This window comes from Drosophila montana, unplaced genomic scaffold (genome assembly GCF_035044405.1).
Source record: "Drosophila montana isolate Dmon_TW-CO22-7 unplaced genomic scaffold, ASM3504440v1 contig_1408_1, whole genome shotgun sequence".
In the NCBI taxonomy this organism is placed as follows: Eukaryota; Metazoa; Arthropoda; class Insecta; order Diptera; family Drosophilidae; genus Drosophila; species Drosophila montana.
In genome coordinates this window covers 20677-45245 of record NW_026996360.1, presented here as the reverse complement: position 1 = coordinate 45245, position 24569 = coordinate 20677, and the positions used below count along the sequence as shown (strand labels likewise).

Sequence of the window (24569 nt, the reverse complement as noted above, 5' to 3'; positions counted from 1 at the left end):
TAGCCAGTTCTTGAATTAGAATTATTTTGTTTGTTAATAAATATATATATCCCTTAAGCATGCTAGAAATAATGTTCCAAAACTCATACATATAACCTCTTAAGAGCTTTGAATATCTTGAACTTGATCATTATTAAACGACAAGTTCAATCTGGGCCCTGATAAACTTTACTTTATGCAAGCGAAGTCCCGCCAATTCCGAATAACTGTAACTCCCATAGAGTTCCTGACGGTGCAGGAGAAAGGAAGATTTGGCGTTAGGTGTCTATTGTCTTAACCTCTTATGAATACAGATAAGCAAACTTTTATCATATCGGAGAGCTATATCTCGCCCTACCTATCTATTTTGACACCCCATTTTGGGTGGATATTTTCCCTAAAATTCTCTCTCTCTCTTATTCCTCCTGTATTATATTATATCTCTTTTATATATCTTTTGGGGCATAATATCTTTGGCATCTCAAAGTAAACTCTTGTTCTTTGTTTTTTTTTTGACTAGTAGTAGTATTTATTACACATAAATAATATATGGATTCACATAGTATAAATTGAGCCTTATGTAAGCAGAATCATAAGTTCTACCAGAGTGGGACCTTCCCACAAAGATCGCCGAGTTGGGCTGGTAGAAATGTGCGTGTATAATATAATAGTTATGCCTGGGTGTTAGTCGATCTAACTAGGGTTCCGAAAATAAATATTGCTTATGGACTATGGTACTGCGCGGAGTACGATAAATAGTTGCGTTTTGCACTGAGGACTGGGCCTAAATGCAATTCGACCACAATAATAATGTCTGGTTACTTATTGCAACAAATTGCGTCCGATTATCCAAACCCCGAACTAATTGCTGGTGTGGGTATAGTAGAGCACGGAGTTGCCGGGCAGCTGCCAGTGCGATGCCTTCAGTTCGATCAGCTGGAGCAGGGTGCGCCGTATGGAGGCGGCAGCATCGCCGGCATTGAGGAACGCATCGCGCACCAGGGACATGAGCAGCTCCAGCTGCTGCGGCAGCTGCTGCTCCATATCCTGGCCAATGCAGGTCAGCACATAGAACAGGCACTCAATCTGCAAAACGGTAATATTTCACAACTGTGGCTCAGCGAGGGGAACATAATAAATACCGGGGAAACTTACCTCGGATAGGGAACGCACGGGTGGACGCACACAATCCTCGCAGCACTTGGACAGCAGGCTGAGCAGCACCAGGGGTGGTGGGGTGCCCTCGCTGTGGGTGCGCAGCTGCAGCTGGCGGCGTTTCAGCTGGCAAAACATTTCCGTAAGAAATGCCATGAAAGCCGTAAACCGAACCCGCGACGGCGACTTCATGCCCTGAATGGCGAACAGCAGCTGCAAGGGAAATCCAGTTGGGATTGGAATCAGAGTTGGAGTTGGAGCTGGGATTTGGCTTACCTTTTCGCGTTCCTGATACCACTGGCGGCACGTGTTGAGCAGCGCCTCCAGAAACGTCTCCTTCTGCTCCTTGGCGATGATATTGAGGCAGAGACGCGATATGGGCAAAGCGAAGCGTCGACTCTCCACGGCGCGTTTTATAAACTGCGACGTCAGCTCCATGAGGCAGCGGGAATTCAATTTATTTGGATCCTCCAGTGCCGTTTCGATCAGTGCCTGTATTTCCGGCGTAAACTGGCCAATGTCGGCCACCTCGTTGCCCAGGCCCAGGCCCAATCCAGCCAAGCCGCGTGTCAGCGCATCGGCCGACGACAACGACTTGGAGCGCTGCAAGGCGGCTCCATTTAGGTAAGGATCGATGCCATTCACTTGGTATTGTTGGTGTCCATTGTTGTAGTGATTCATATTGTTGCCGCCGTACTGATTGTGCTGCGCCGACTTCTGTGCCCGGGGCTCCGGCGCGAACTTGACCCGGTTCGTCGACTATAAGAGAGGGATTTATTAATAAACTTTAAAAGCCTGACCAGCTGCCAATTGTTTTATTTACGTGAAGTATGTTGCCGCTGGATGGTGAATTCATTAGCGGTATCTGTCCGGCCATGGGATGCGTCACCAAGATGGAACGATGATGGCCACCCTTGAGGCTGTTCAGTGCGGGCATGTTGCCCAGCGAGAGACCCGCCTGGCGTCTGTTGAGGATCGCATATTGCTGCTGCTGCTGCTGTTGCTGCTGCTGCTGCTGCTGCTGTTGCTGGAGGAGACTTGGCCCTTGGCCGGCCATTGGGAAGATGAGGGACGAACTGGAAGAATGTTGTAGATTGTGGTTTAGCTCTGCAAGAAGACGGCAAGAGGGGTAAAGTTTGGCATTAAAATTGTGTTGGCGTTACCGATTACTGTTAAATGCCTCAGCCGGTGGCGTCGCACGTGAGTTGCTCGTCATTGTGAACTCCTGGGCATTAATGTTCAGTTTGTTCGAGACACACCCAACACCACCACCACCAAGAGCACCACCAGCACCAGCACCAGGACCAGGACCAGCATCGCTGGCTACCTCGGAGCCGCGCACATCTGACAACGTTTAATATTGTTGTTGTTGACAATTTAAAGATACACACAAGTGAATTAACATAAGTACAGGTATGCATGATGAATGTATTTATTTGGGGTTCGGGGGTTGGGGATTTATCAACAATTATGAAAAGAAGAAGAAAGAAAATCGTTGACCAATTAAATAGTGTAATACAATTTATGCATCTCTTTAAAATGCGAAGCTGATGTTAAAGCAGCTGCCTTTAAAGCATGTAGCAAAGGGAAATTTGTATATTTAATTTAATTCATTTTGTATATTTCATTTAAATGAAGCTTAAGAAAACTGCACCAATCATTGGCCCAATTAACAGTTTGAATGAGGGTTAAGTGTTCGAATGGCAAAAAATATTCACGAATTTATCAACACTGCTCAAAAAATTAACTGATATTTTTTAGTTTTTAAAGATAGACGGCGCGAATCTACCTTCGTAAAGCCCAAAGACATTTGCCAGTCACCAAATGTTTATATTATTTACATATATTTTATTATCCTCATAAAGTATTTACTAATTAAAAAAGAAGTTCAATTTTCTCTATCTCATCTTTGTGTCAACGCATTGTCAAATTTTCAATTTTAAAAATGGGCAGCACTTTATCGATGAGCTGGCAGGACTGTACAACTTGCTTTTTACATACTTTCTATAGTGCTGCCAAGTATGTATCGTATTGCAAGGTGGCAGCACTTTTATTTCGTTTTACGATAAAGACATGCAACTGGCCTTTTAACCAGGTAAACAAAACTAACTAAAAAAAAGAAAAAATTGCATTTAGCGTTAAGAAACATGAAATATAGTTAATTATTTCCCTAATCCATGCAATAAAACTAAGTAAAATGTTTTCCCCAAAACAGTGTATATTTATAAGCTTCTTTAGACATAATAAGAGATGTGTTTAAAGCCGAAAGCGATTAAATTTAGTGAAAAGGCAAGCTTACAGGCATTATAAAGATGATTTATACTATACTTGGGGGACTTACTTGGAGGTCTGTATATATCCATTGCGGGCTTGCCACGCATTTGTCCAGGCTGATTTCCAGGCACGTTAAACGCCAGACTGCGCCTTTTGTTTATGTTCTATAAGCAAATGCATTAGTTTCACATTAGTTAAATATTATGTGCGTGTGTGTGTGTGTGTGGATTTACCTGTTGATTTGAGGTGCGCACAAAGCTGCGCTCTCTGGATATGACACCTGGCATTATGGGTTGAAAATCGGGCGATTTGCGCACCTTTCGAGCATCATTCTGTTGATTATTATTAAATGTGGCTGCTGAGATTTCCACTTTTTCTGCCATTGTTGCTGCTTCTTCTTCTGCTTCTTATGCGTTAGACTAATTGAAAAACCTAATCTTTGGTTTTTGTTTATGTTTTTCGAAAAACTTGGATTAATCACGTTTCCGTCTGCGTCTCGCAGAAGATCGGAATAGTTGAATTAAACGCTTATATATGTTTTTTTCAATATTTGAGTAAAGTTGTACATATCACAATTCTTGTTTTTTTTTTTTTAATATATTTTGTTTTGTTTGCTTGCCTTTAATACAATTATCTAGGTATAATTTGCTTTCGTAGTCTTATATGTAAGACAAGTAGTATTTATTCCTTTTATAAGTATTAGCGTGGTCTGCAATAGAGAGAGAGAGAGAGAGAGAGAGAGAGAGGGGATATTATTATTTATTCGAGTCTGATTCATAATTCATGAATATATTAATAAATAATTAAAGCTTTAACTGAAGACAGTCTGTCATTTCTTGGACCACAGCAGCAAGAGACAACTGAAACATAAACTATTGATCGACATATACAATCGCGTATATATATATTTATTTTTTTATATATTTATGTACTTCGTAGGTACATCCACGGCCAGTTAACCGGCTCTGCGGCTGCGCGTAGGAGTGCATCTGGTTTCAAGACCGCGTTCGCGGAGCGCACTTCCAGCCGAGATGAATGACATCAGCTCTGAGCAATTTTGTCTAATTTTTCAGCTTTTTAAGTATCCGTGAATGTGATTGTGTTCGTTTGTGTTTGGGTGAGTGTATTTTTAAGCTATTTTCGAATTGTCGATGTGCACATACTCTAATAAACAAATCCCTGCCGCGACAGCTAAACAAAACATTGTTTTTGTAAATAAACAAAAATTAGAGAAACATTTATTTATTTAAAAAAAAAACTACATCGAACTCAGAGTCTAGTTAAAAAGAGTTAAATAAGCTACATTTTGTCGGTTCACTAATAAATTATATTAATAAATATATTTTCTTATGGAAATTTATTAACATTCTGTAAAATACAGATACAAATATATTATATAAATAAATATCTGAGCGAAATATTTTATAGAAAAAAATTGCGGGGATCATATTTAAGTGTTTTTTCCAATAATTTGAATATTTAGGTAATTTATTTATTTATTAACTTACAAGACAATTTTAAACAAAAATTAACCGTGAAAACTGTGCAGATCAGTTAAATTTATTTTTTTTTTCTTAATAATAGTTTTTACTCGAAATTTCTACTGTAACAACTATTAATAGTTTTATCTATATATTCCTATATATTTATTATAACATTTACATTTTTACTTGACACGCAGTTTCTTTAAACTTTAAACAAAAAAAATATAACTTGTCTAAGAATTTTACAAATAGTAATGCTTGGTAATTGTGCTCTATAAAAACAAAATCACAAGAGTTTTAACGCAAGGAACAACAAAACTTGAGTTAGGTCCAACTAAAAACATCTTTCGATAAATGATTTATAATCAAACTAATGACTGTAAGAATATGCAAATGTTTTTCATTGTGTTTAAATACTCTTAAAGTTATCGCAAATTGTTTTGAATATTCTTCATAAAGTTCGAAAAGTGTTTCTAAATTGCTCTAAAAAAAGTTTTTAGTTTTCCAAACTTTGTCAGATAAGAGTCCATTAAAAGATGTGACTCAGAAGTAAAAGATTAGATCTGCGCCTATGTTTTATTTTTCTATCATTTTAATTGATTAAAATATAAATCTGTAATTGCATATTATTTGTAAGGCTTAAGCATGGCCCAATATAATTCTTAGAAAGACTAGCAAGCATTACCCGGTCTTACATGGGCAAAGTATTAATCATTAAAAAATTTTGGATTGGATTCTGTACAGCTGAAAAACATTTCAAATTGAGTTCAACAAAAACTTTTCAGAGAAGCGATTCCCATCGATTTTCCACCCTTGTGGGTGGAATTTGTCAACAACCCCGATAAATACGTTTCTAAATTTAGCTTTTAGTGCTTACCTTTTAATGCAATATAAAATTGATCCAATAATTTGTTTGGTTTTCGTTGCTGTTCAGCTTTTGTTTAACTGCCTTCTTCGCTCACACTCTTTTTTTTGTTTTTTTCCTTCTAATTCGGTATCTCTCTTTCAAGTTCTCTAGATTAAATATCGTCGTTATGGGTTTCGCGTCGTCGTCGTCGTTGTTATTCGTATAGATATGTGTTTATTCATTAACTTTATAGATACGCTCTTCGTGTGTCGTTTAATTATGCTCGGCACATACGCTAGCAACAATAAATCCAAAACAAAAATTATTATTTTTTATTTTTATTTTTATTTTTAATTATAATTCGCAGTCAGGCATTGTGAATGCCTTCTAGACAACTATGAGTAAGTGTGAGTTCTTTGCTTAGTTTTTGGATCGTCGCACTCTCAACACATGCACACAAGCACACAAGCACACAGAAACACAGACACAAGCATACACACACACACGCACACAGTCAACGGATCAGATACAGCGGCGCAGAAACAATTGATGATTGTCTTGTTATTCTTTACAGTTGCTGCTGTTTTTTTTTTTGTTAGTGTTTCGCGAGCAGCTGTTTACGCGTTGGATGAGTCAATGATCGGGTGTGGGGGGAGGGTGGGGCGGCCGGCTGCGGCTGCTGGTAAGTATACGCACCGTTGACGCTGACGTCGTCGTTAGCTGCGCCTTCTGCTTTGTGCTGCCTATTTTTGGTTTGTTGCTTTGCGCTTGTTCTTAGCTCGTTGTCAATTGTTATAGTTGCTTCTTCTTCTGTTTTTTATCTTGGGTTTGTTCGCGTAATTTTCGTTTCTTTTTTTTTGTTGTATTTTTTGTTGTTTTATTTTTGTTGTTCGTTTTTTTAGATCGCTCGCTAGTTCTCTTGGCTATTACTCACACACACGCACACATACACACACACACACAGACACGGTATATGGCCTGGCATGTGAAATAAGCATAGATATTAATTTATTTTTATGTTTGCTCTTGCACGCGCTTTTGTTTTTCTTCAAATTCTGCCTTGTATATGTATAATTGTATATTTCTATTCATTTGCGAATTATTCACATGTGCCGTATACGATATATACTATTCATATATGCATGCTATATGTATCTATACTCTCTATATGTATGTATATGCAGCGGAGGTGCGGCTATATTCTTCCGTTTCCGCTAGGTAGACGCGGTATGACGTCGTTTTTTTATTTTTTCTTCTTGCTTTTGGTTAACAAAAAAATATTGCTATTCAAATGGATGGGTATTTTATTTATTCGTATTGTGTGTGACTAAGTATTTTGTATTGGACCAATATGATTTCCGTTTGGCGAGCGCTCTGCTATTTATAAATATATAATTCGGCTTGTCTTCTGAACGCCCAAAAACTTATGTATGTACTCAATATGAATCACATAATAGCGAACGACGAGTCGTTAGAGCAAAATAGAATTTACCAACTCTGCTGCACATTCTCATATAAATACACACGTATGTATATATATGGTAGACAATATATATATGATTTTAGATCACATAAAACTTTCGATTTTTACTGCATTTATTACAGGCGTTTCCTTTCGTTGCGCTAAATTTGTTCGTTTTTGTTCTATTTTAATATTGCAAATTGTTCAAATTTATTGATTCGCACATATATGTAGATATATGTATATGTATATGGTAATGTGATTATCGTTTTGTTTGCTACACTTGACGCAGGGTTTTATATTATTTTCTCTGTGGTACAAAATCAGCGTTTAAACTTAAAAATTAAATCATCGGCGCGAGCGATCAGTTAAAGACTAAAACTTGATGAATCGCCGCCGCACCGAAAAGCTCTTCAAAACACTCTGCATGTTATCTCGCCCAAAGAGTACGCATTGAGAGCAAGAGACAGAGAGAGAGAGCGAGAGAGTAAGAAAGAGCGTCCCTCTCTCGTTTGAGGGTTGTCGAGTTGGTTTTGTTGCGCTAAACTGGATGATTCAAAAGTATTTGTCAGCGTATGAGCACATAAATCAAAAGTAGTATTTTAATTGACTTCGTCCATTGTTAGACAATTATTTAATTCCTGAAAGCCCATTGTATGCATATTTTAGAATAATTCAAATATTTGTATCTACTTATTATTTCTGATTTCTACAGTTAATATGGACAAATCTTTAAGCTTTTCTACAGCCAAAATCAGTAAAAGTATGTGCTAGGGATATTCGCAACGGATCTGCTAGAAAAGCAAGCAGCCTAAAAACAATTTTTGTCAAAAAAAAATTTCCAAATTATATTTCTTATTTCTGAGCTGCTTAAATATTACTTATTAGTATTTTATTTATCTTCAATTCAATAATTATTAAACAAAACTATGAAAAACTTTTTGCTTGAGAATAACTTTTCCTTTGAAGCACTCCAATTAACGCATTCATCTTTAGAACCCATTTCGAATAGCCAAAATCTGAGCTTAAATTTGAATATATTTTAATATATAATTTAATACAATATTGATTCTTATAAATACACGCAAATGATATGAGCGAATTGCCCGCCAATAATTTAAGTATACATTTAAAAAAAGTAAATGAAACGCTACAAAAAATAGTGTTCTTGGAAAATGGAAAGTGTGTCGCTAAAGCGGCTGTTTTAACAGACTACTTTGTAGTTGCTCCCAAGGAGTTATTCAATGAGTTGTTCAATTGCTCCTCCTCATCCTTGTCCAGGCCCAACGCCATGGTTAACAATTTGACTACGCAGCGCTGTTCGTGCACCTCGCCCTTCTCGGTGGATGTAATATCCTTTTCTAGTTTTAGCTTCTCTTCGGCAGCCATCAAAATGCCCTCCTCAATGGTGCTCTCCGATATTAAACGGTATATGGTAACTGGACGACTCTGTCCCATGCGATGGCAGCGATCCTCAGCCTGTTTGTCATTGTAGGGATTAAAATCAATGTCGTGAATGATGCAGGTATCCGCTGCGGTTAAATTGATGCCCACGCCGCCGGCTTTGGTGGATAACAGAAATACAAATATATTGTCATCGACATTGAAGTCTGTGATCAGATCCTGTCGTTCTTTGACAGCCGTGGCACCGTCCAATCGACAAAAACCATGCTTCCGTATCCTTAAATATTCTTCCACAACGTCCAGCATCATGGTAAACTGACTGAAGAGCAGCACACGATGTCCTTCTGCCTTCAGTTTGGGCAACAGGGTATCCAGATAGAGAAATTTTCCCGAATCACATATCAAACTATCCGGAATCTTGACATCATACAGTTCCTGAAAGGAAATGCGTTCGTTAGACATATATATATATATATATATTTATAAACTTGCTTTCGCGCGACTTACATATTTGTTGCACAGCTGATAGACTTGAAAATCGGACATAATTGCCAATTCCTCGAATATGTACTGCTCGTTGGTTTTCTTGTAGGAATTGCAGCGCGCCAGGCGCTTGGAAAAGCCCCGCAACTGCTCGTCTGAGAAATAGTGACGCATTAGCAGCGGATGATTGGCCATGCGTCGCATTTCCATCATAATTGCCACACCGGCACGATCGCTGCTGCCGCAGATCTCGCCCTTGTTGTTTGAATAATATTCCACCAACTCTTTATAGTATTGCTTTTGCGAGGCGCTCATTGGAACTTTTTCCTAAAGAAGCAAACAAATATATATAAGTTATTTAAAAGTATAAATGAATTCCTATACTCTGCTAAGAATGCTTACCACACAGCTGTGTTTTTTGGGTAAATTGTTCAGCACATCCTTTTTAAGACGTCTGAGCACAAATGGCTTCATAATGCGTTTGGCGCGTTGCACTTGTGTCTCCTGGAACTGTGACACTTCCTCTTGATCGCCATCGGTTTTGTTCTTCTACAAGATATCAAAAACGTGATATAAAAAAAGTTATACTTAAAACTACACTTGACACGCACCTTGACGAACAAAGACTTGATGTCCTCAATGCTCTTTGCAAAAAACTTGGGCATCACAAAGCACAGCAACGAGATCAACTCAAGCAGATTATTCTGCAGTGGCGTGCCCGTAAGCAGAATGCGCATTTCTGCATTAATTGTGATCAGATTGACGTAGCGCTGAGTCGTCATGTTCTTCAGCATGTGGGCCTCATCGAAGATGACATAATGCAGCTTGCAAACGCGGAACATCTTTCGCTCCTCGGGCGTGGATCCAACTATATGGTAGCTGGCAAGGTACAGATAAAGCAACGGCGTGATAGACTTGGAACTGCAATCGCTTACGTGGTAAGAAGAACATCAAAGCCGGTAAAGCCATCCTTGGCGAAGCGTACGCGCATCCTTCGCCGCTCGTCCTGAGAGCCGTGATACTTTTCGACTACCAGACTGGGACACCATTTGGCCATTTCAGCCTCCCAATTGTCCAGCGTTGACGAAGGCACCACGATTAAGTGTGCTCCCTTGCTGAGGCCGTTCTCCTTAAGATAAGCCAGAAACGCAATTACCTGTATGGTCTTGCCCAGACCCATCTCGTCCGCCAAAATGCCATTCATTTCCTGCTTATGCATCACAGTGAGCCAATTAAGGCCTATTACTTGGTAGTCGGCCAACTGCAAACTGTAACAGATCCGAAATAGGATTAAAGAAATGATTACTAATGATTAAAAGTAGGACTTGGTTTAGCTAGATTCATCCTTATTTTTAACTGATTGAATGTAGCAAAAAGAAGAATCTAAATTGCATCAAAAAAGTTCTGGGACTGAGAGATCAGATCACCCTATCACAATTGAATTATCTATGAGACATATGAAAAAGCTTATAGGATTGGACACCCACTTGCTGCTTAGAATCTTTGGCTGCTCCACAATGCCGGCACCATTAGCAATGGCCGTTTCCAGGCGTTGCACCATTCCATTGCATTTGCTTAAAATGGTTGCAACCGTGTTCTGTTTGTTGATCAGATCCTGTGCGTAATTAAGTAGATCCGCCGATAGCCGGTTGGCTTCCAGTTTCTGTCGCAAATCCGCCCAGTCGTTGAATGGTCGTATCTCAATAAGTACTGTTGCCTTCTTCTCCGACAGCGTCTTCACCGATTGCAGCTCAATGATGCTGGCCGTGTTCATGAATTGGAACACCTTCTTGCGCTGTCCGGTCATTTTGGTGGACATTTCGGTGTCACTGTCGTCGCTGTCGTACACCTGATCCTTAGACTGCTTGACATCATCATCATCCGAGTTGTCGTAGTCCGAGTAGTTGCCACTCGACTTGCCATGCGCCTTGGCCCCACTACCATTCGTGCTGGGCTTCAGTTTGGCCTTATCCAAGGGTCCATTTTGCGCTTTGGGCTTACAGTTTTCCTTCAGATAACGTATTGCCGCTGCAACGTCCCAATTGGATCGAGCCAGCGAGTCTTGAATTGCCTAAAATATATATTAACTAATTAGCAAAATGTTAAAAGAGTAACTACTTACTAACTACAGTTAAAAAAAAAAAAGGAAAACACTTTAAACAAAAGTTTTCTAATAATAAATATTGCTTATAATAAAATATATAGCATTTATGTAAAAAATAAGGATACACATACTAAGCATGTGTTTTTCATTTGAAAAGGACTTTTTGCGCCAATCGAAATCCTGACCTATAATTTCCTTAGCACCCCTTGCCTGCGACGCCACTGTGTCAACAGCTGTTCACAATGCCGGGCACGAATCGCCATATTCCGAACACATGTAAGCGACGCGCGCGCTATGCTCCCCGCACCCCGCGTCAAAAAAAAATGAAAAAATATAACCATGGCAAACGTTCCACTTACCATCGTATCGTAGTTTGGCATTATTTTTGCGGCCGCCATATAACGCTCTTCTTTTTCCTTGACGGTCAACACAAGTTTAGGCTTTTTTGGCGTTTGACAGTCTGCGCTGTCGCTGTCACTGTCGGCCATCACCTGGATGCGCTTCTTGCCAGGCACACGCTCTGAAATGCAACACAGTTGTATTGTTAAATGCAGCATCCGTCAATGGAATAATATACACAATGCCTACCAGTTCTGCCCAGGCTAGCAGCTGCGGCAGCTGCATTTTTATTTATGCGAAACTGTCGCAAATCGTTCAAACTAGATTTTGAGACAGATGGCGCTTGGCTTTCCGACATGTCTGGGGCGAGCCGAATTGTAAACAGTTGTTGACGTTTTATTTAGAAATAATAATTGCAATTAATGTACAATTTAACATATACTGTAAAAAAATTTTCCTACAACTTTTGCATTCACAATTCACACAAATAATCAGTACTCGCAGTTGCATACCGATGCCAATCGCAATCGATAACGATGTGCGTTCGCGACGCGAAACTGTTATCGGTGCGTTAGCCCTGTGGGCCAATCGAGATTTTCGCGACGCCCTGTGCAGCCCTTGTCGAATTTTTTCCACTTGCGCTAGAGAGGTTAATTGAGTATTTGTTTTTTGCTAAAAAAACTAAAACAAATTTTCTTAAGTTTGTTAACGAAAGTGAACCATCAAACATGGCTGGCGGCAACACACCGCGTGTTATACAGGTGACCAATATTGCGCCGCAGGCCACCAAGGATCAGATGCAAACGTTGTTCGGCAACATTGGCAAAATCGAGGAGATTCGACTGTACCCCACCATACGGGATGTCTCCTGCCCGGTACAGTCGCGCATCTGTTACGTGAAATACACGGAGACGAGCAGCGTGCCCGTGGCCCAGCACTTGACCAATACCGTTTTCATAGACCGGGCGCTCATTGTAATCCCGGTGTTGGCCATACCCGAGGAGTATCGTGCACTGGAGATGCTTAAGAATGGCACCATTGTGCCGGGCTTGCAGAAACCAGACTCCAAACTGCCGCCGGAGGTAATTAATCGCATTGAGGGTCAGCTGCCGCAGCAGGTCATCAAGACGTACGATCCCAAGCTAGTGGAGTTCAATCTGCCCGAATATCCAGCGCTGCCCTCCTTCTACGATGCGCGCAAGATAGAAGAAATCCGGCGCACTATAATTGTGTGCGATGTGCGTAACGAGTGGCGCCTCGACGATCTAATGGAGTGCTTCCAACGTGCCGGCGAGGTCAAATACGCGCGCTGGGCCGAGAAGGATAACAAGACGTACTGCATGATCGAGTTCTGTGAGCAGACGAGCGTTATACATGCGCTGCGCCTGCAGGGCCAGGAGTTCAAGGGCGGCCATTTGAGTGTCTACCATTCGACCTACTCCATAACGAAGCCCGAGGCCAAGTCGAATGAAGCAGCCCAGGCCGAAATTGAGGAGGCCATGACGATTGTCAAGGAAGCACAGAGCATGATATCGGCCGCCATAGATCCCGTTATTGGCATGCTGGCCAAGGACAAGCGACGACGTTCTCGCTCACACTCGCGTTCCCGAGAGCGACACACCGCCAGTCGATCCCGTTCGCATCGCTCCAGCTCACGTCGGCGCCGACGCTCGGGCACTCGCGAGCGACGCAGCGTTTCCAGGTCCCGACGCTCGCGCTCCCGCGGCAAACACTCCTCAAGGTCGCGCAGCAAACGCTCGCGATCGCGTCATCGTCGCAGCAGCTCACGCTCGCGCCGCTCACGCTCACGTGGCGGCAAGCATTCGCGTTCGTCAAGGTCGCGCGGCAAGCGCTCCAGATCTCGACATCGTCGCAGCACTTCAAGCACAAATCGCTCACGCTCGCATGGAGTTGCAGGAGCCGGTGGCAGTGGCGTTGTTAGCGTTGGCAGCGGCAACGGCAAGCGCTCCAGATCCCGTGAGCGCAGCAAGAAGTCGCATCGCGTCCGTTCGCCACGGTCACGCAGCAAACGCAGCTCCCCGTCGCCGCCACCTCCGATCAGCAAGTCGCGCTCCAGCCGGAGCAAAGATGTTGCCACAATTTCAAGCAAGTCCTCGTCAACGTCCTCCCGACGACGTTCGCGCACACCGGACACACGCAAACTGAAACCCATTTCCGAGGATATCGAGGCGAAGGGCCGCAAATCGGTCAGCATTGAGAAGTCGGACAACATGGATATATCCAACTCACCATAGAGATGAACGAGATCGTTTAATATGAACATAATTTGATAAGAAATACAAAACAATTAAAAACTAACATTACTTTTGCTATTTTATCAATATCAATGCCAATTTCTACTTGTATTGCGCTCCTCTGTCCTAGTTCCAAGTATAAAGTTTAATTCAAAGTCCAGCATTTACACATGTATGTTTATTTAAGTAAAAATATTGAATATACAACTCTAGCCTAAGTTAACAATCTAACGACTCTTTATTTCAGGGCTAATCTTAAAGCACTCCCAAAATGTGAGAGCTAACTCCCCACCAGATCATACAAATTATGTTATACGGGTTGGTTGTTTTAAGTACATTTTTGGCTGTTCCGATAAAAATTGTGAATATTTAAAGTGGAGATACTCAGATCCTTTAAAAAGAGATTATCTTACAAACACCAAGCACGTATTGATTAATTTACTCTTATATGGGTTCAATTCTGAATTTCAAAAAATAAATAAGTGTCCCATTATTTTTGCACCGACTTTAATTCATTTTTACATTGCTTTCGAGCGCTTGTCACCCATTTTTCACATTAGTTGGCGGAATTCTCCAAAGCTTCGGATACCTGCATGCTTATGTACGTAACAAAAAAATAATAAAAAATAAGTTTCTCTTCTATAAATCGCAAATCAGTCACCCTAAAGAGATTAAATAGGTTAACGATCATTCGATTGCACCAATATAATTATAGCTAAGAGATAATATTATTTTAAATTATATTATCAATAGGGTTAAAACAAATATATAGATATGCATTAATATATAGATAATACGTCTTTACAAGCTAATTTAGCTAGAAAAAGGCTACAAATATTTCGCACTGTGCATTAAACAGCTGTTAGTTTGTTTGTTTGGCTTTTCTGCCGCCAAAAAGCTCTGCAACGCGACGGAGGCGGAGCTTTTACGCTCTACAAAATGTCGGCCGGCCGCAAGTTTGATTTCGAGTTGACGTCGAGCGTTTGTGGCCAGCGGTTCTTACACGGAGCAAAAGAGTTTCAGTCGCTTTTCATATATTAATTACAATTTCTTATCCGTTTACTCGACTGTCGCAACAAGTGCAATTTGTGCAAAATGTCCGCCGTAACAAAAGGTACATGAGTTGCGTATTTTTTGTTTTCCGTGGGAATGGGCATCAAGAGTTTTTGTTTTTGATATGTTAAATGTGAACTTTGGACTTGTTGCTGTGTTATCTGCTGCCCGGCGGCCCCTTGGACCCCCCTCGCCCGCCCGCCCAGCATAAACTGGGCACCGGCAAGGGGAGCGTCTGCACTTTGGACCTGTTGAGCGAATTGACAAGATTCGCCTTCGTTAACAATTCCCAATTTAAATAATCTTCATATCTCACATATACGAAAACATATTTAATTGCTGTCTAGGCATATATATTGTGGCTGCCAAGCGCACGGCCTTTGGAACCTTCGGTGGCGCCCTGAAGAACATCAACCAGACCCAGCTGCAGACGACAGCTGCCAAGGCGGCGCTGGATGCAGCCGGTCTGAAGGGCGAGCAGGTGGACACCGTCATCGTGGGCAATGTGATTGCGGTAAGTGTGCTCACGGACTTGGACTCTGGACTTTTCGCCCGGTTAGCTTAGCTAACTGGAGAAAGGTCTAAAGAAAGTAAGAGGAATTCTGCTCATTTATTTAAATACTATATATGAAGATTAGCAAGCGTATTTTGTGTTCTATAATTAAATTAATTTCTATTAGAGTCTTTTCAATACTTTTTTACGTCATTGATTTTTTGCAACTAATAAATATAAATGTAAACTTTTGTAATTAACATTTATTAAAACTGATAAGACGTAAATGCTCCAAAACAATTTTCCATTTATACTTTTTGTGCTTTAACAATATATGTTTTATATTATATTTATATATATATATATATATGTATCATATATCTTGCGATCTAATAATTTTGAAGTTTTTTTAATATATCATTTTTAAATAATTTATTTTTAATATTTTTTTTATTCATTTGTATTTTTTTTTCAGTTTCGTTTGAACTTTAAAGCTCAAAAAGAAAAATTAATTTAAATTAATTAATTGTTACACATGAGAATGAATGCGCTTAAAAATCCCATTTTTTCGCTGCAAAAGCAGATTTTTTGAGATTTATTAATATTAAAGCTCAATATATATATATATATATACTATTTTTTATAACCCTTTTTATATTAAATCAAGTAGATTGCTTTTCTATTTTTAATACAAGTTTAGAATATATTAAAAACTCTTGGATTGTTAGTACATAAATTAATACTATATTTTTTTTATTCATTTATTAAAGCTCAATAAATATATTATTTTATTAACCCTTTTTATATTAAATTAAGTAAAGTACTTGCATCAAATCTTCTCTTTTTAATAAGAGTGTTAAAAATATTAAAAACACTTGGATTGTTTATTCATATTTAAATACTATATTTTTTTTTTATTATTTTATTAAAGCTCAATAAATATATTATTTTTATTAGCCCTTTTTATATTAAATCAAGTAAATTGCTTGCATTACATTTTCTCTATTTAATATAAGTTTTAAAAATATTTAGAGCACTTTTGATTGTTCGTACATAATTAAAAACTATATTTTTATATTAATTTATTATCAATTTATTTGCAGTCCTCGTCCACAGATGGCATCTACGTGCCTCGCCATGTCGGACTCAACTGCGGCGTTCCCATTGAGAAGCCAGCGTTGGGCGTCAATCGTCTCTGCGGCTCGGGCTTCCAGTCGATTGTGAATGGTGCCCAGGACATTTTGGTGGGCGGTGCCAAGGTGGCGCTCACCGGCGGCGTGGAGAGCATGTCGCAGACTCCGTTCATCGCGCGCAACATGCGCTTTGGCACCACACTGGGCGCCAACTACAATCTGGAGGATGCCCTGTGGGCGGGTCTGACCGATACACACTGCAAGCTGCCCATGGCGCTGACAGCCGAAAATCTGGCGGATCAGTACAAGATTTCCAGGGAGCGCGTGGATGAGTTTTCGCTGCGTTCGCAAAAGAACTGGGAAAAGGGACAGCAAGAGGGCGCCTTCAATGCCGAAATTACGCCCATCAAACTGAAGGTCAAGGGCAAGGAGGTTGACTTTGTGATCGATGAGCATCCACGTCCCAAGACCACCATCGAGGGCCTGAACAAGCTGCCGTCGCTGTTCAAGAAGAACGGTGTCGTCACCGCGGGCACAGCATCCGGCATTTGTGATGGCGCTGCCGCTGTGATTGTTGCCTCCGAGGAGGCACTCAAGGAGTACAATCTGAAGCCGCTGGCACGTCTCGTTGCCTTCTCGTTTGTGGGCGTCAAGCCCGAGATTATGGGCATTGGACCAGTGCCTGCCATACAAAACGTGCTCAGGGTATCCGGCAAGAAACTGGAGGACATTGACCTCATCGAGGTAAATCTCTATTTGCGTACATAGTTATAGTTGGGTCTTAATTGCACGCTTTGCAGATTAACGAAGCCTTTGCCGCACAAACTCTGGCCTGTGCCGATGCGCTGAAGCTGGATCAAAGCAAACTGAATGTGAACGGCGGTGCCATTGCTTTGGGTCATCCATTGGGCGCCAGTGGCTCCCGCATAACGGGCCATCTGGTGCACGAGTTGCAGTAAGTAGACAAGCTGCTCCAGTTGCGAACTCCATTCATGTATTGATTTCTCTCCTCTACTCTTCGCAGGCGCAAGAAGCTCAAGTATGGCATCGGTTCCGCTTGCATTGGCGGTGGTCAGGGCATCGCCCTGCTGCTCGAGGCCGTTTGAGGCGAGCAAGTTCAGCATTTACGATAAGATTAGGCGTTTTGATTGAAATATATAAAATTAAGAACTGATTAGAAATAGTTTTCTTCTGTTTTGGGTTTTACAAATTTATTTAAACATTTTGCAAATGGAAGTGTTTTTAAATCTTTCTACAAGAAAGACAACATTTCATTATCAAATTTGTATTTTCGAAATAGCTAAAATGTTTACATCAAGACAAGATGCGAGTGTGATAAATGGAATCTGTTGCTCGCACTTTAACGTAAGAATCTCTTAATGGGCCTAACAATACGAGTACATGAAATTGTTCAGTTCGTTTGGGCGCTGGTGGAGAACAACGCCAGGACACCGCTGGCCACGCCAATGGAGAAGATGTAGTTGACAAATGGCGTGGCATTCTTCAGCAGGAAGAAGCTGATGAAGATGATGATGGCCAGGTAGAGGGCATTGTTATAGAAAATCGAGTATGTGGTCGCTTCATAGTCGGCAACCTCGTTCTTCTTCCACAGGATGCGTTCGTCCTTCTCCTTGCGCGTGACCTTCTTGTCATCGCCCAGCTGACGGTTGACCTCGCGGGTAACAGCCTCCTCACGACGTCCGGCAATCTTGTGCTTCAGCTGGAACTTGATGTTCTTGTAGGCGGTGGCCATCAAATAGGTGCTAGCTGCAGTCACCAACACAAACAAAATGGAGCTGGGCCACAGGTCCATGTTGTGGATGCGCCAGAAGAGCCCTAAAAGGCGTCAGCATTCGGTTAGCGGGCAACTTGGGAAAATCAACAACGTGTCACTATTCACAGGGCACTTACATATGGGCAGCGCGGAGACGATGAAAGCGTTGCCGTAAAAGATTGTCGCCGATTTCGTGGTGACATTGCGACTGAAGTCCTGCAGCAGCAGCTCCTCCTCCTTGGTGAAACCAGATGATTGCACTTTCTGTTGCTTGCCAGAGCCCATTTTTACGTGCGTGTGTTTTGTGTGAAACGCGCTAGTGAAAGTTACAGCAACGTAGCCAGGCGAACGAAGAATAAGAGTAAAGCGTACACGAAGGCAGTCGAATCGGCAAAGTGACAGCTGCGGCGTAGTGACGTGTAAAGTAAATGTCAAAAAACAAAGTTGCTCCGCGATATGAACTTGGCCAGTCTACACTTGGTGAACTGGTTCATGCAATTATTCAATGCTTATTGCCTACTGTTTAGTATCTTTAGTTTTAGTTGCTTAAATATTGCCTACTGTTTAGTAACTTTAGTTTAAGTTTAAAAAAAAACTCATTACTGAATTCTAATCCTTCTACAATTAAATATAGAGCCCTTTAAATATTAAAATGTGACTTGCATTGTATCAGTAATTTGAACCATAATGAAGCAGTTCAAATCCTTCAGCCCTGGCACAATCGTTGTAAATAATCGAATAATCAAAAACAATAAAAGTGCAACAGGTTCTGTAACAGCTGTTTTAGTTAACAATTTGAATATTAAGGTGACTTAATTTAAGATTTTAATTTGTTTAGTAACTTACCTACTTACCGCTTATGTTAAATAATTAAATTGGAGTCAAAATAATATTGTTTTCCATTATTAAATATGCTAATCTTATCAAAATTCCTTGATATAGATCCGCGTCCAAAGGTCATTTTAAGATTTTGACATCTTTGAAATTAATTTTTTTAAGAATGATGCGTTCAAAGGTGTTGTGCCTGGTGCCCCGTGCCACAGGTGTGTGCAGGCATATGTCCACTGCCACAAAGCTGACCACTGTGGCAGTTGATGATAAAACTGGCATCGCTACCCTCACAATGAACCGGCCGCCCGTAAATGGTCTTAACTTGGATTTGCTACGCGATCTGCATCAATCGATCGAGGAAGTAGAGGGCAATAAAAGTCGTGGCCTAATATTGACATCGGTAAGCAGAATCCTTGATCTATCATGATTTACTCATCAACTTTATTCATTAATTTTTAGTCAAATCCCACCATATTCTCCGCTGGTTTGGACATACTTGAGATGTATAAGCCAGACAAGGAGCGAATTCGAGCATTTTGGACTGCTCTGCAGGACGTCTGGTTGGCCCTCTATGGCAGCAGTGTACCAACAGCAGCTGCCATTAACGTAAATAGCGTAACATCACTTTAGAACATTCTAATTAATATGCCAATTTTTCGACAGGGCCATTCCCCGGCAGGAGGTTGTTTATTGGCCACATCTTGCGAGTATCGCGTTATGCTGCCAAAATTCACAATTGGCCTGAACGAAACTAAACTTGGAATTGTCGCACCAAAATGGTTTATGTCATCCTTCCTAAGCGTTCTGCCCCGACGTGAAGCTGAGCGTGCACTCAACCAGGGACGCATGTTTACCACAGAGGAAGCCCTGAAAATTGGCCTGATCGACGAAGTTGCCATTAGCAAAGATCAGGCCTTGGACAAGTGTGCCCAGTTTATTGGCACATTTGCCAAAGTTAATCCGCTGGCTCGTTCGCTAACCAAACAACAGCTGAGGGCTGTTGAATTGCAACAGTTGGAAAATGAACGTGCCCAGGATTTGGAAAGGTTTCTGTTCTTTGTAAACCAACCGGCTGTGCAAAAAGGGTTGGGCATATATCTGGAAAGTCTAAAAAAGAAGGCCAAGAATTGAATTCGTTGCCTTTGAATTTTTAGAAATTCTCATATACTGTTTTTATACACACAATATATTTTAAATATGTTTATATGTCATTTAAAAGTTGTATCTGTAAGTTTGCATTGGGCTTATATGTATGGCTGGGTTTTTAACTCCGCTGAGTTGCGTTGAAACGAGGGAATAGAACAAGTTTTGTTTCTTCTTCTTACTGAACGATCCACACATGGTACGTAGTAGATGTGGAGTGCGTTTTATTAACAGTGACGTCACAAGCGCTGAACACCAATAACAGCAATGTTGTGACGGAATGATTAAAGTAATTAAAGTGTTAAAATTAATGACCTTATCTGCTTTTTATCATGTGATCAACAGTCCACAAAATGCTGCGTAGCCAAACAAAACTCATGGATTTGGGCTGGCGCCAATTGCCTCGCCTGCACAGATCCATGACAAAAGCATCCAATCTCACCGTGGTGGAAATAGACGACAAGACGGGCATTGCGACGCTGACATTGAACCGACCCCCGGTAAACAGTTTCAATTTGGAGCTGCTGCAGGAACTACACGAGTCCATTAAGCAGATCGAATGTAACAAAAGTCGTGGCCTAATACTGACATCGGTAAGATAGTTGACAGACGACAGCAAGGGTGATATATATTCTTGTTGTTTAACAGTCCAACGATAAAGTATTCTCCTCCGGACTGGATCTCAATGAATTGCATAAACCGAACCAAGAGCGTCTGGTGGCATTCTGGTCAACGCTGCAGGACCTGTGGCTATCCCTATACCAAAGCAGTGTTCCTACAGCAGCGGCCATCAATGTAAGTTCAATTTGAATGATCAGATAATGGATAATGTGGTACCCTTCTCTCTCAACACAGGGTCACGCAATTGCCGTTGGTTGTGTGTTGGCTGCAGCTTGCGAGTACCGCGTCATGTTGCCGGGCTTCAGCATTGGCATCCATGCCACGAAATTTGGCTATGTGGTGCCACCGTTTATAGTGATGTCCTATCTGAGTGTCCTGCCGCGTCGCATCGCTGAACGAGCGCTGCTGCAAGGCAAGCTCTTTACCACCGAAGAAGCATTGCAAGTGAATCTCATCGATGAAGTCGCCGAAAGCAAGTCAGAAGCTCTCTGCAAATGTGCTGAATTCATTGGCAGCTTTGAGAAAACGCAACCGGAGGCCAGAGCACTGACCAAGCGACAGTTTCGTGCGCCAGATGTGCAGCTATTGATTAACGATCCGGAGGGTCAATTACGCGAATCATTGGAATATATAAATACGCCATTGTTTCAGCAGGGCTTAGAAGAGTATCTTGCTAAGCTCAAGAGCAAGAACAGAAAGTGAACTTATATTTCAACTGAAACTTACTGTGTTAAACTGTGCATTTAAAAGGGTTAGGGTTTGTTAGTTTTTGTAAGAAAATGCTTTTATATTCTTTTTAAATATTAAATTTGTTAGAAGTGATACCTAGAAGAGTCGTTATAGAGGAAAACGCAACTTTGTTCTTTGAAATTGACTCCAATAATCAAAAGCGAATGAACACAATGGATAGCATATCAACAAGTTGATAACCATCGAAGAAAAAGGCTAACAACTAAATTGCATTAAGAGAGTGAATTATTGTTATGCTTTATTGAAGGGATTTTTTTAGGACCTCAACTTTAAACAGCGCTGAAACCAGAGTAGCTCCAAATTTTATTGTTCCTCCAAAATCAATTCCGAGTGAATCTCCTCAGGTAGGTTAGCCATGGCCTTTGTCATCATCTCCATAAACGAATTAATTTCCAATATTTTAGCACGATGTCGCTCCATTTCCTCTCTGCAATATAATTTGTTTGAATAGAATAGATTCTTGTCAATCAGACGACCTGGAACTCACTTGCTTAGCTTCTCGACGTAGCTGTTTATGAACTCCTTGCTTCGGCTGGCCATGCGATCCTCGCGCTCCTCAATACGTGATATGTGCGTGGCTTTCATGTCGCCCACAATCCGCAAGAGGGACTCCCGATCATCGATGCACATACGCAGCTCTTGAGGCACTGCACCCAGATCTTGCAGCGCCAGCTTATGCGATATGAAACGCGACACTGCGTCGGTCATGTTGTCCGCGAAGTGCTCACAAACATCGCGCAGCTGGAGAAAGTAGATTTGTGCCTCCTCTACGAAGCTGGCCATTAAGCGTGAAATTCTGCGCTCAAAGTTCAGCGTGGTCTCCTGTGAAAACTATGTGTTGCATCATTTACGCTTAGCTATGCAGTTAAACTTACCTCGACTGCCTCGTGCAGGTGCAGCTCCTGTGCCATTAGATGGTTCCACATCTCATTAAGCGCATCATCGAATTGCGCATTCAGCGCGTCCATCGCTTCGCATAGTTGCAAGTGTTCCGGCGCATCCTCATCGCCAGCCTCCAGTTCACGCAGAGTGTTGCTCGCTTCCTCAAAGATCTTATCCCTATATTGCATAAATTCTTCAATATGTTGCTGACCGAGCGACTGCAGCTCCTGTTGCCCTTCCAGTAGACTGCCCAGAAACTCTTTAATTTCCGCATCGCGCTCGCTGAAGCGCTCCAGACCCAGTTTGTAAATCTTCTGAGTTAGCTCGTATACATCGTTTTCGTACTCCTCAGCCAGTTCTTGTGCGCCTGGCCCAATTAACATGAGAGCCCTGCCGTCATCATCGCCTCGCCACATGGTCTCGTACAGCTGGTGGCCATCCAGATGCTCTACAAAACTGGAAGACAAACGTTCCGCCTCGGCGAGTTCGCGTGCCTTCGTCTCCCGATCGTGGATTTCCTTTTCCTGCTTGCCCTCGATTTCGCGCAGTTCTCGACTGTAAGAGGGGAATATATATTATTTGTAATATATCTAATCGGGTTCAAATATCTTACTAAAATCTCTTTTGAGCCGCTTCGCGCAATTCATCCTTGATGAAAACGTATTCATAGTAATTCAATTGGGGCAATATTGCGGTTACATATTGGGACAACGGAAAGTCCGGCAGCTTGGCAATGGGATTACCTTCCAGGTTAAGTACTCTCAAGCTATTAACGAAGCGCAGGCGATCAATCTGTGGAGTTAAACTGGACAATGCATATGGTATTAATTGTTAAGGGTATCTTTAACTTACGCCATCCAAAACATCGATTAAATTGTTGCCAATGCTCAGTATGACCAATTTATCTAGTGTCTCCAGGTTTTCGATTTTCGTTATGCGATTGCTAAACAAAGATAATACCTCCAGATTGACCAAAGTCTCCAGCTTCTCAATTTTGGTTATATAGTTAAAGCTCAGGTTGAGCTCCTTCAGAGCAGTCAGCATTCCAATGTGCTCGATTACCTCGATTTTGTTGCAATTCAGACAGAGCTTGGTCAGGTTCGGCAGAACCCACAGATGATCGATGCGTAGTATATCTGAATTTTGCGCATTATAATGTGTGCCATTAATAATCATTTTATGGTTATCTTTTAAAGGTTATGTAAATAAATAAATCTAAGAAATCGGATTACTAAGTTATATTGTTTTTTCAATATTTTGTAATTATCTGAATATAAATAATATCCTGTGATATTCGGATAACTTAAATATTTTGTAATTATCTGTATATAAATAATATTCTCTGATATTCGGATAACTTAAATATTTTGTAACTATATGAATATAAATAATATTCTGTGATATTCGGATAATCTAAATATTTTATAATTATTTGAATATAAATAATATTCTGTGATATTCGGATAAATTAAATATTTTGTAATTATCTGAATGTAAATAAGATTCTATGATATTCGGATAACACATCTAAAATTATCTGAATATAAATAATATTCTGTGATATTCGGATAACTTAAATATTTTGTAATTATCTGAATATAAATAATATTCTGTGATATTCGGATAGTTTAAATTCTCATAAATAAGTTAATTTCCGCTGTAAATTCGACTCACTTTTGTACTCCAGCCGCATTGTTTTGATGCGCTCCAGGACCACGGGTTCCAGCTGATGCAAACGACGCGTCTCGCCACGCTGTCCCTCCTCCAGATAGGCTGACTTAATCATGTCCAGATTAATGATGCCCGGCTCTGGAAAGTTGACCTCTTCGAGAAACGTTTTATTTGCTTGCCCATCTTTGGTGCTCGTCTCTTCATCCATTTCCCTCGATGGCTATTAAACATATGTCGGCCGGGAGCTGGCCACGTTCGGGCTGGCGAATTGTTGCGTTGCCCCGGCAACCCGCTAATGTCCCAAACAAATTTGGTAAATACGGAGCCAATGAGTGCACCATGCCTAGTTACCAGCCGAAGGCTACTCCCGCAAGGAGAGTGCGTGTTGTGGTCCTGCTCCTTAGTTGCCGAAAAATAAAAGAAATTCAACCC

General features: G+C 41.1%; 8 protein-coding genes across 11 annotated transcripts; 4 read left to right on the top strand and 4 right to left on the bottom strand.

Moving 5' to 3' along the window:
- Positions 1-483: 483 nt before the first annotated feature.
- Positions 484-7556, bottom strand: LOC135428356 (uncharacterized). 3 transcript variants are annotated; one of them, XM_064682308.1, is made up of 9 exons: positions 6436-7556; positions 5770-6034; positions 3642-4117; positions 3476-3572; positions 2298-2478; positions 1958-2210; positions 1411-1893; positions 1135-1347; positions 484-1065 (listed from the first exon to the last, which is right to left on the bottom strand). In XM_064682308.1, the coding sequence occupies exons 3-9, from the start codon at positions 3789-3791 to the stop codon at positions 841-843; spliced, it is 1602 nt and encodes a 533-aa protein (XP_064538378.1). In that variant the 5' UTR covers positions 3792-4117; positions 5770-6034; positions 6436-7556; the 3' UTR covers positions 484-840. The 3 variants fall into 3 exon arrangements, with proteins under 3 accessions (XP_064538378.1, XP_064538386.1, XP_064538394.1); XM_064682316.1 differs by lacking the exon at positions 5770-6034; XM_064682324.1 differs by lacking the exon at positions 2298-2478 and having other exon boundaries at positions 1958-2241; positions 6436-7552.
- Positions 7557-8221: 665 nt separating this feature from the next.
- Etl1 lies at positions 8222-11917 on the bottom strand. Its single transcript, XM_064682720.1, has 8 exons — positions 11781-11917; positions 11552-11712; positions 10576-11159; positions 10024-10356; positions 9700-9967; positions 9491-9637; positions 9113-9415; positions 8222-9040 (listed from the first exon to the last, which is right to left on the bottom strand). The coding sequence occupies exons 1-8, from the start codon at positions 11887-11889 to the stop codon at positions 8414-8416; spliced, it is 2532 nt and encodes an 843-aa protein (XP_064538790.1). The 5' UTR covers positions 11890-11917; the 3' UTR covers positions 8222-8413.
- Positions 11918-12045: 128 nt separating this feature from the next.
- Srp54 (splicing regulatory protein 54) lies at positions 12046-14012 on the top strand. Its single transcript, XM_064682722.1, has 2 exons — positions 12046-12180; positions 12233-14012. Exons 1-2 carry the CDS (start codon positions 12046-12048, stop codon positions 13784-13786), a joined length of 1689 nt encoding a protein of 562 aa, XP_064538792.1. The 3' UTR covers positions 13787-14012.
- An 800-nt stretch (positions 14013-14812) lies between these two features.
- Positions 14813-17646, top strand: yip2 (yippee interacting protein 2). Its single transcript, XM_064682730.1, has 5 exons — positions 14813-14900; positions 15187-15353; positions 16436-17209; positions 17266-17420; positions 17490-17646. Exons 1-5 carry the CDS (start codon positions 14882-14884, stop codon positions 17569-17571), a joined length of 1197 nt encoding a protein of 398 aa, XP_064538800.1. The 5' UTR covers positions 14813-14881; the 3' UTR covers positions 17572-17646.
- Positions 17647-17734: 88 nt separating this feature from the next.
- On the bottom strand, positions 17735-18633 carry LOC135428660 (translocon-associated protein subunit gamma). The gene is made up of 2 exons (XM_064682737.1): positions 18377-18633; positions 17735-18301 (listed from the first exon to the last, which is right to left on the bottom strand). Exons 1-2 carry the CDS (start codon positions 18522-18524, stop codon positions 17877-17879), a joined length of 573 nt encoding a protein of 190 aa, XP_064538807.1. The 5' UTR covers positions 18525-18633; the 3' UTR covers positions 17735-17876.
- A 306-nt stretch (positions 18634-18939) lies between these two features.
- On the top strand, positions 18940-20288 carry LOC135428318 (enoyl-CoA delta isomerase 1, mitochondrial-like). Its single transcript, XM_064682245.1, has 4 exons — positions 18940-19046; positions 19239-19470; positions 19530-19676; positions 19734-20288. Exons 2-4 carry the CDS (start codon positions 19240-19242, stop codon positions 20199-20201), a joined length of 846 nt encoding a protein of 281 aa, XP_064538315.1. The 5' UTR covers positions 18940-19046; position 19239; the 3' UTR covers positions 20202-20288.
- LOC135428298 (enoyl-CoA delta isomerase 1, mitochondrial-like) lies at positions 20270-21656 on the top strand. Of its 2 annotated transcripts, XM_064682231.1 has the most exons (4): positions 20270-20412; positions 20559-20806; positions 20862-21008; positions 21069-21656. In XM_064682231.1, the coding sequence occupies exons 2-4, from the start codon at positions 20567-20569 to the stop codon at positions 21534-21536; spliced, it is 855 nt and encodes a 284-aa protein (XP_064538301.1). In that variant the 5' UTR covers positions 20270-20412; positions 20559-20566; the 3' UTR covers positions 21537-21656. The 2 variants fall into 2 exon arrangements, with proteins under 2 accessions (XP_064538301.1, XP_064538303.1); XM_064682233.1 differs by lacking the exon at positions 20270-20412 and having other exon boundaries at positions 20521-20806.
- A 208-nt stretch (positions 21657-21864) lies between these two features.
- Positions 21865-23699, bottom strand: TbCMF46. The gene is made up of 5 exons (XM_064682229.1): positions 23319-23699; positions 23080-23258; positions 22460-23021; positions 22072-22406; positions 21865-22011 (listed from the first exon to the last, which is right to left on the bottom strand). Exons 1-5 carry the CDS (start codon positions 23640-23642, stop codon positions 21888-21890), a joined length of 1524 nt encoding a protein of 507 aa, XP_064538299.1. The 5' UTR covers positions 23643-23699; the 3' UTR covers positions 21865-21887.
- Positions 23700-24569: the final 870 nt, after the last annotated feature.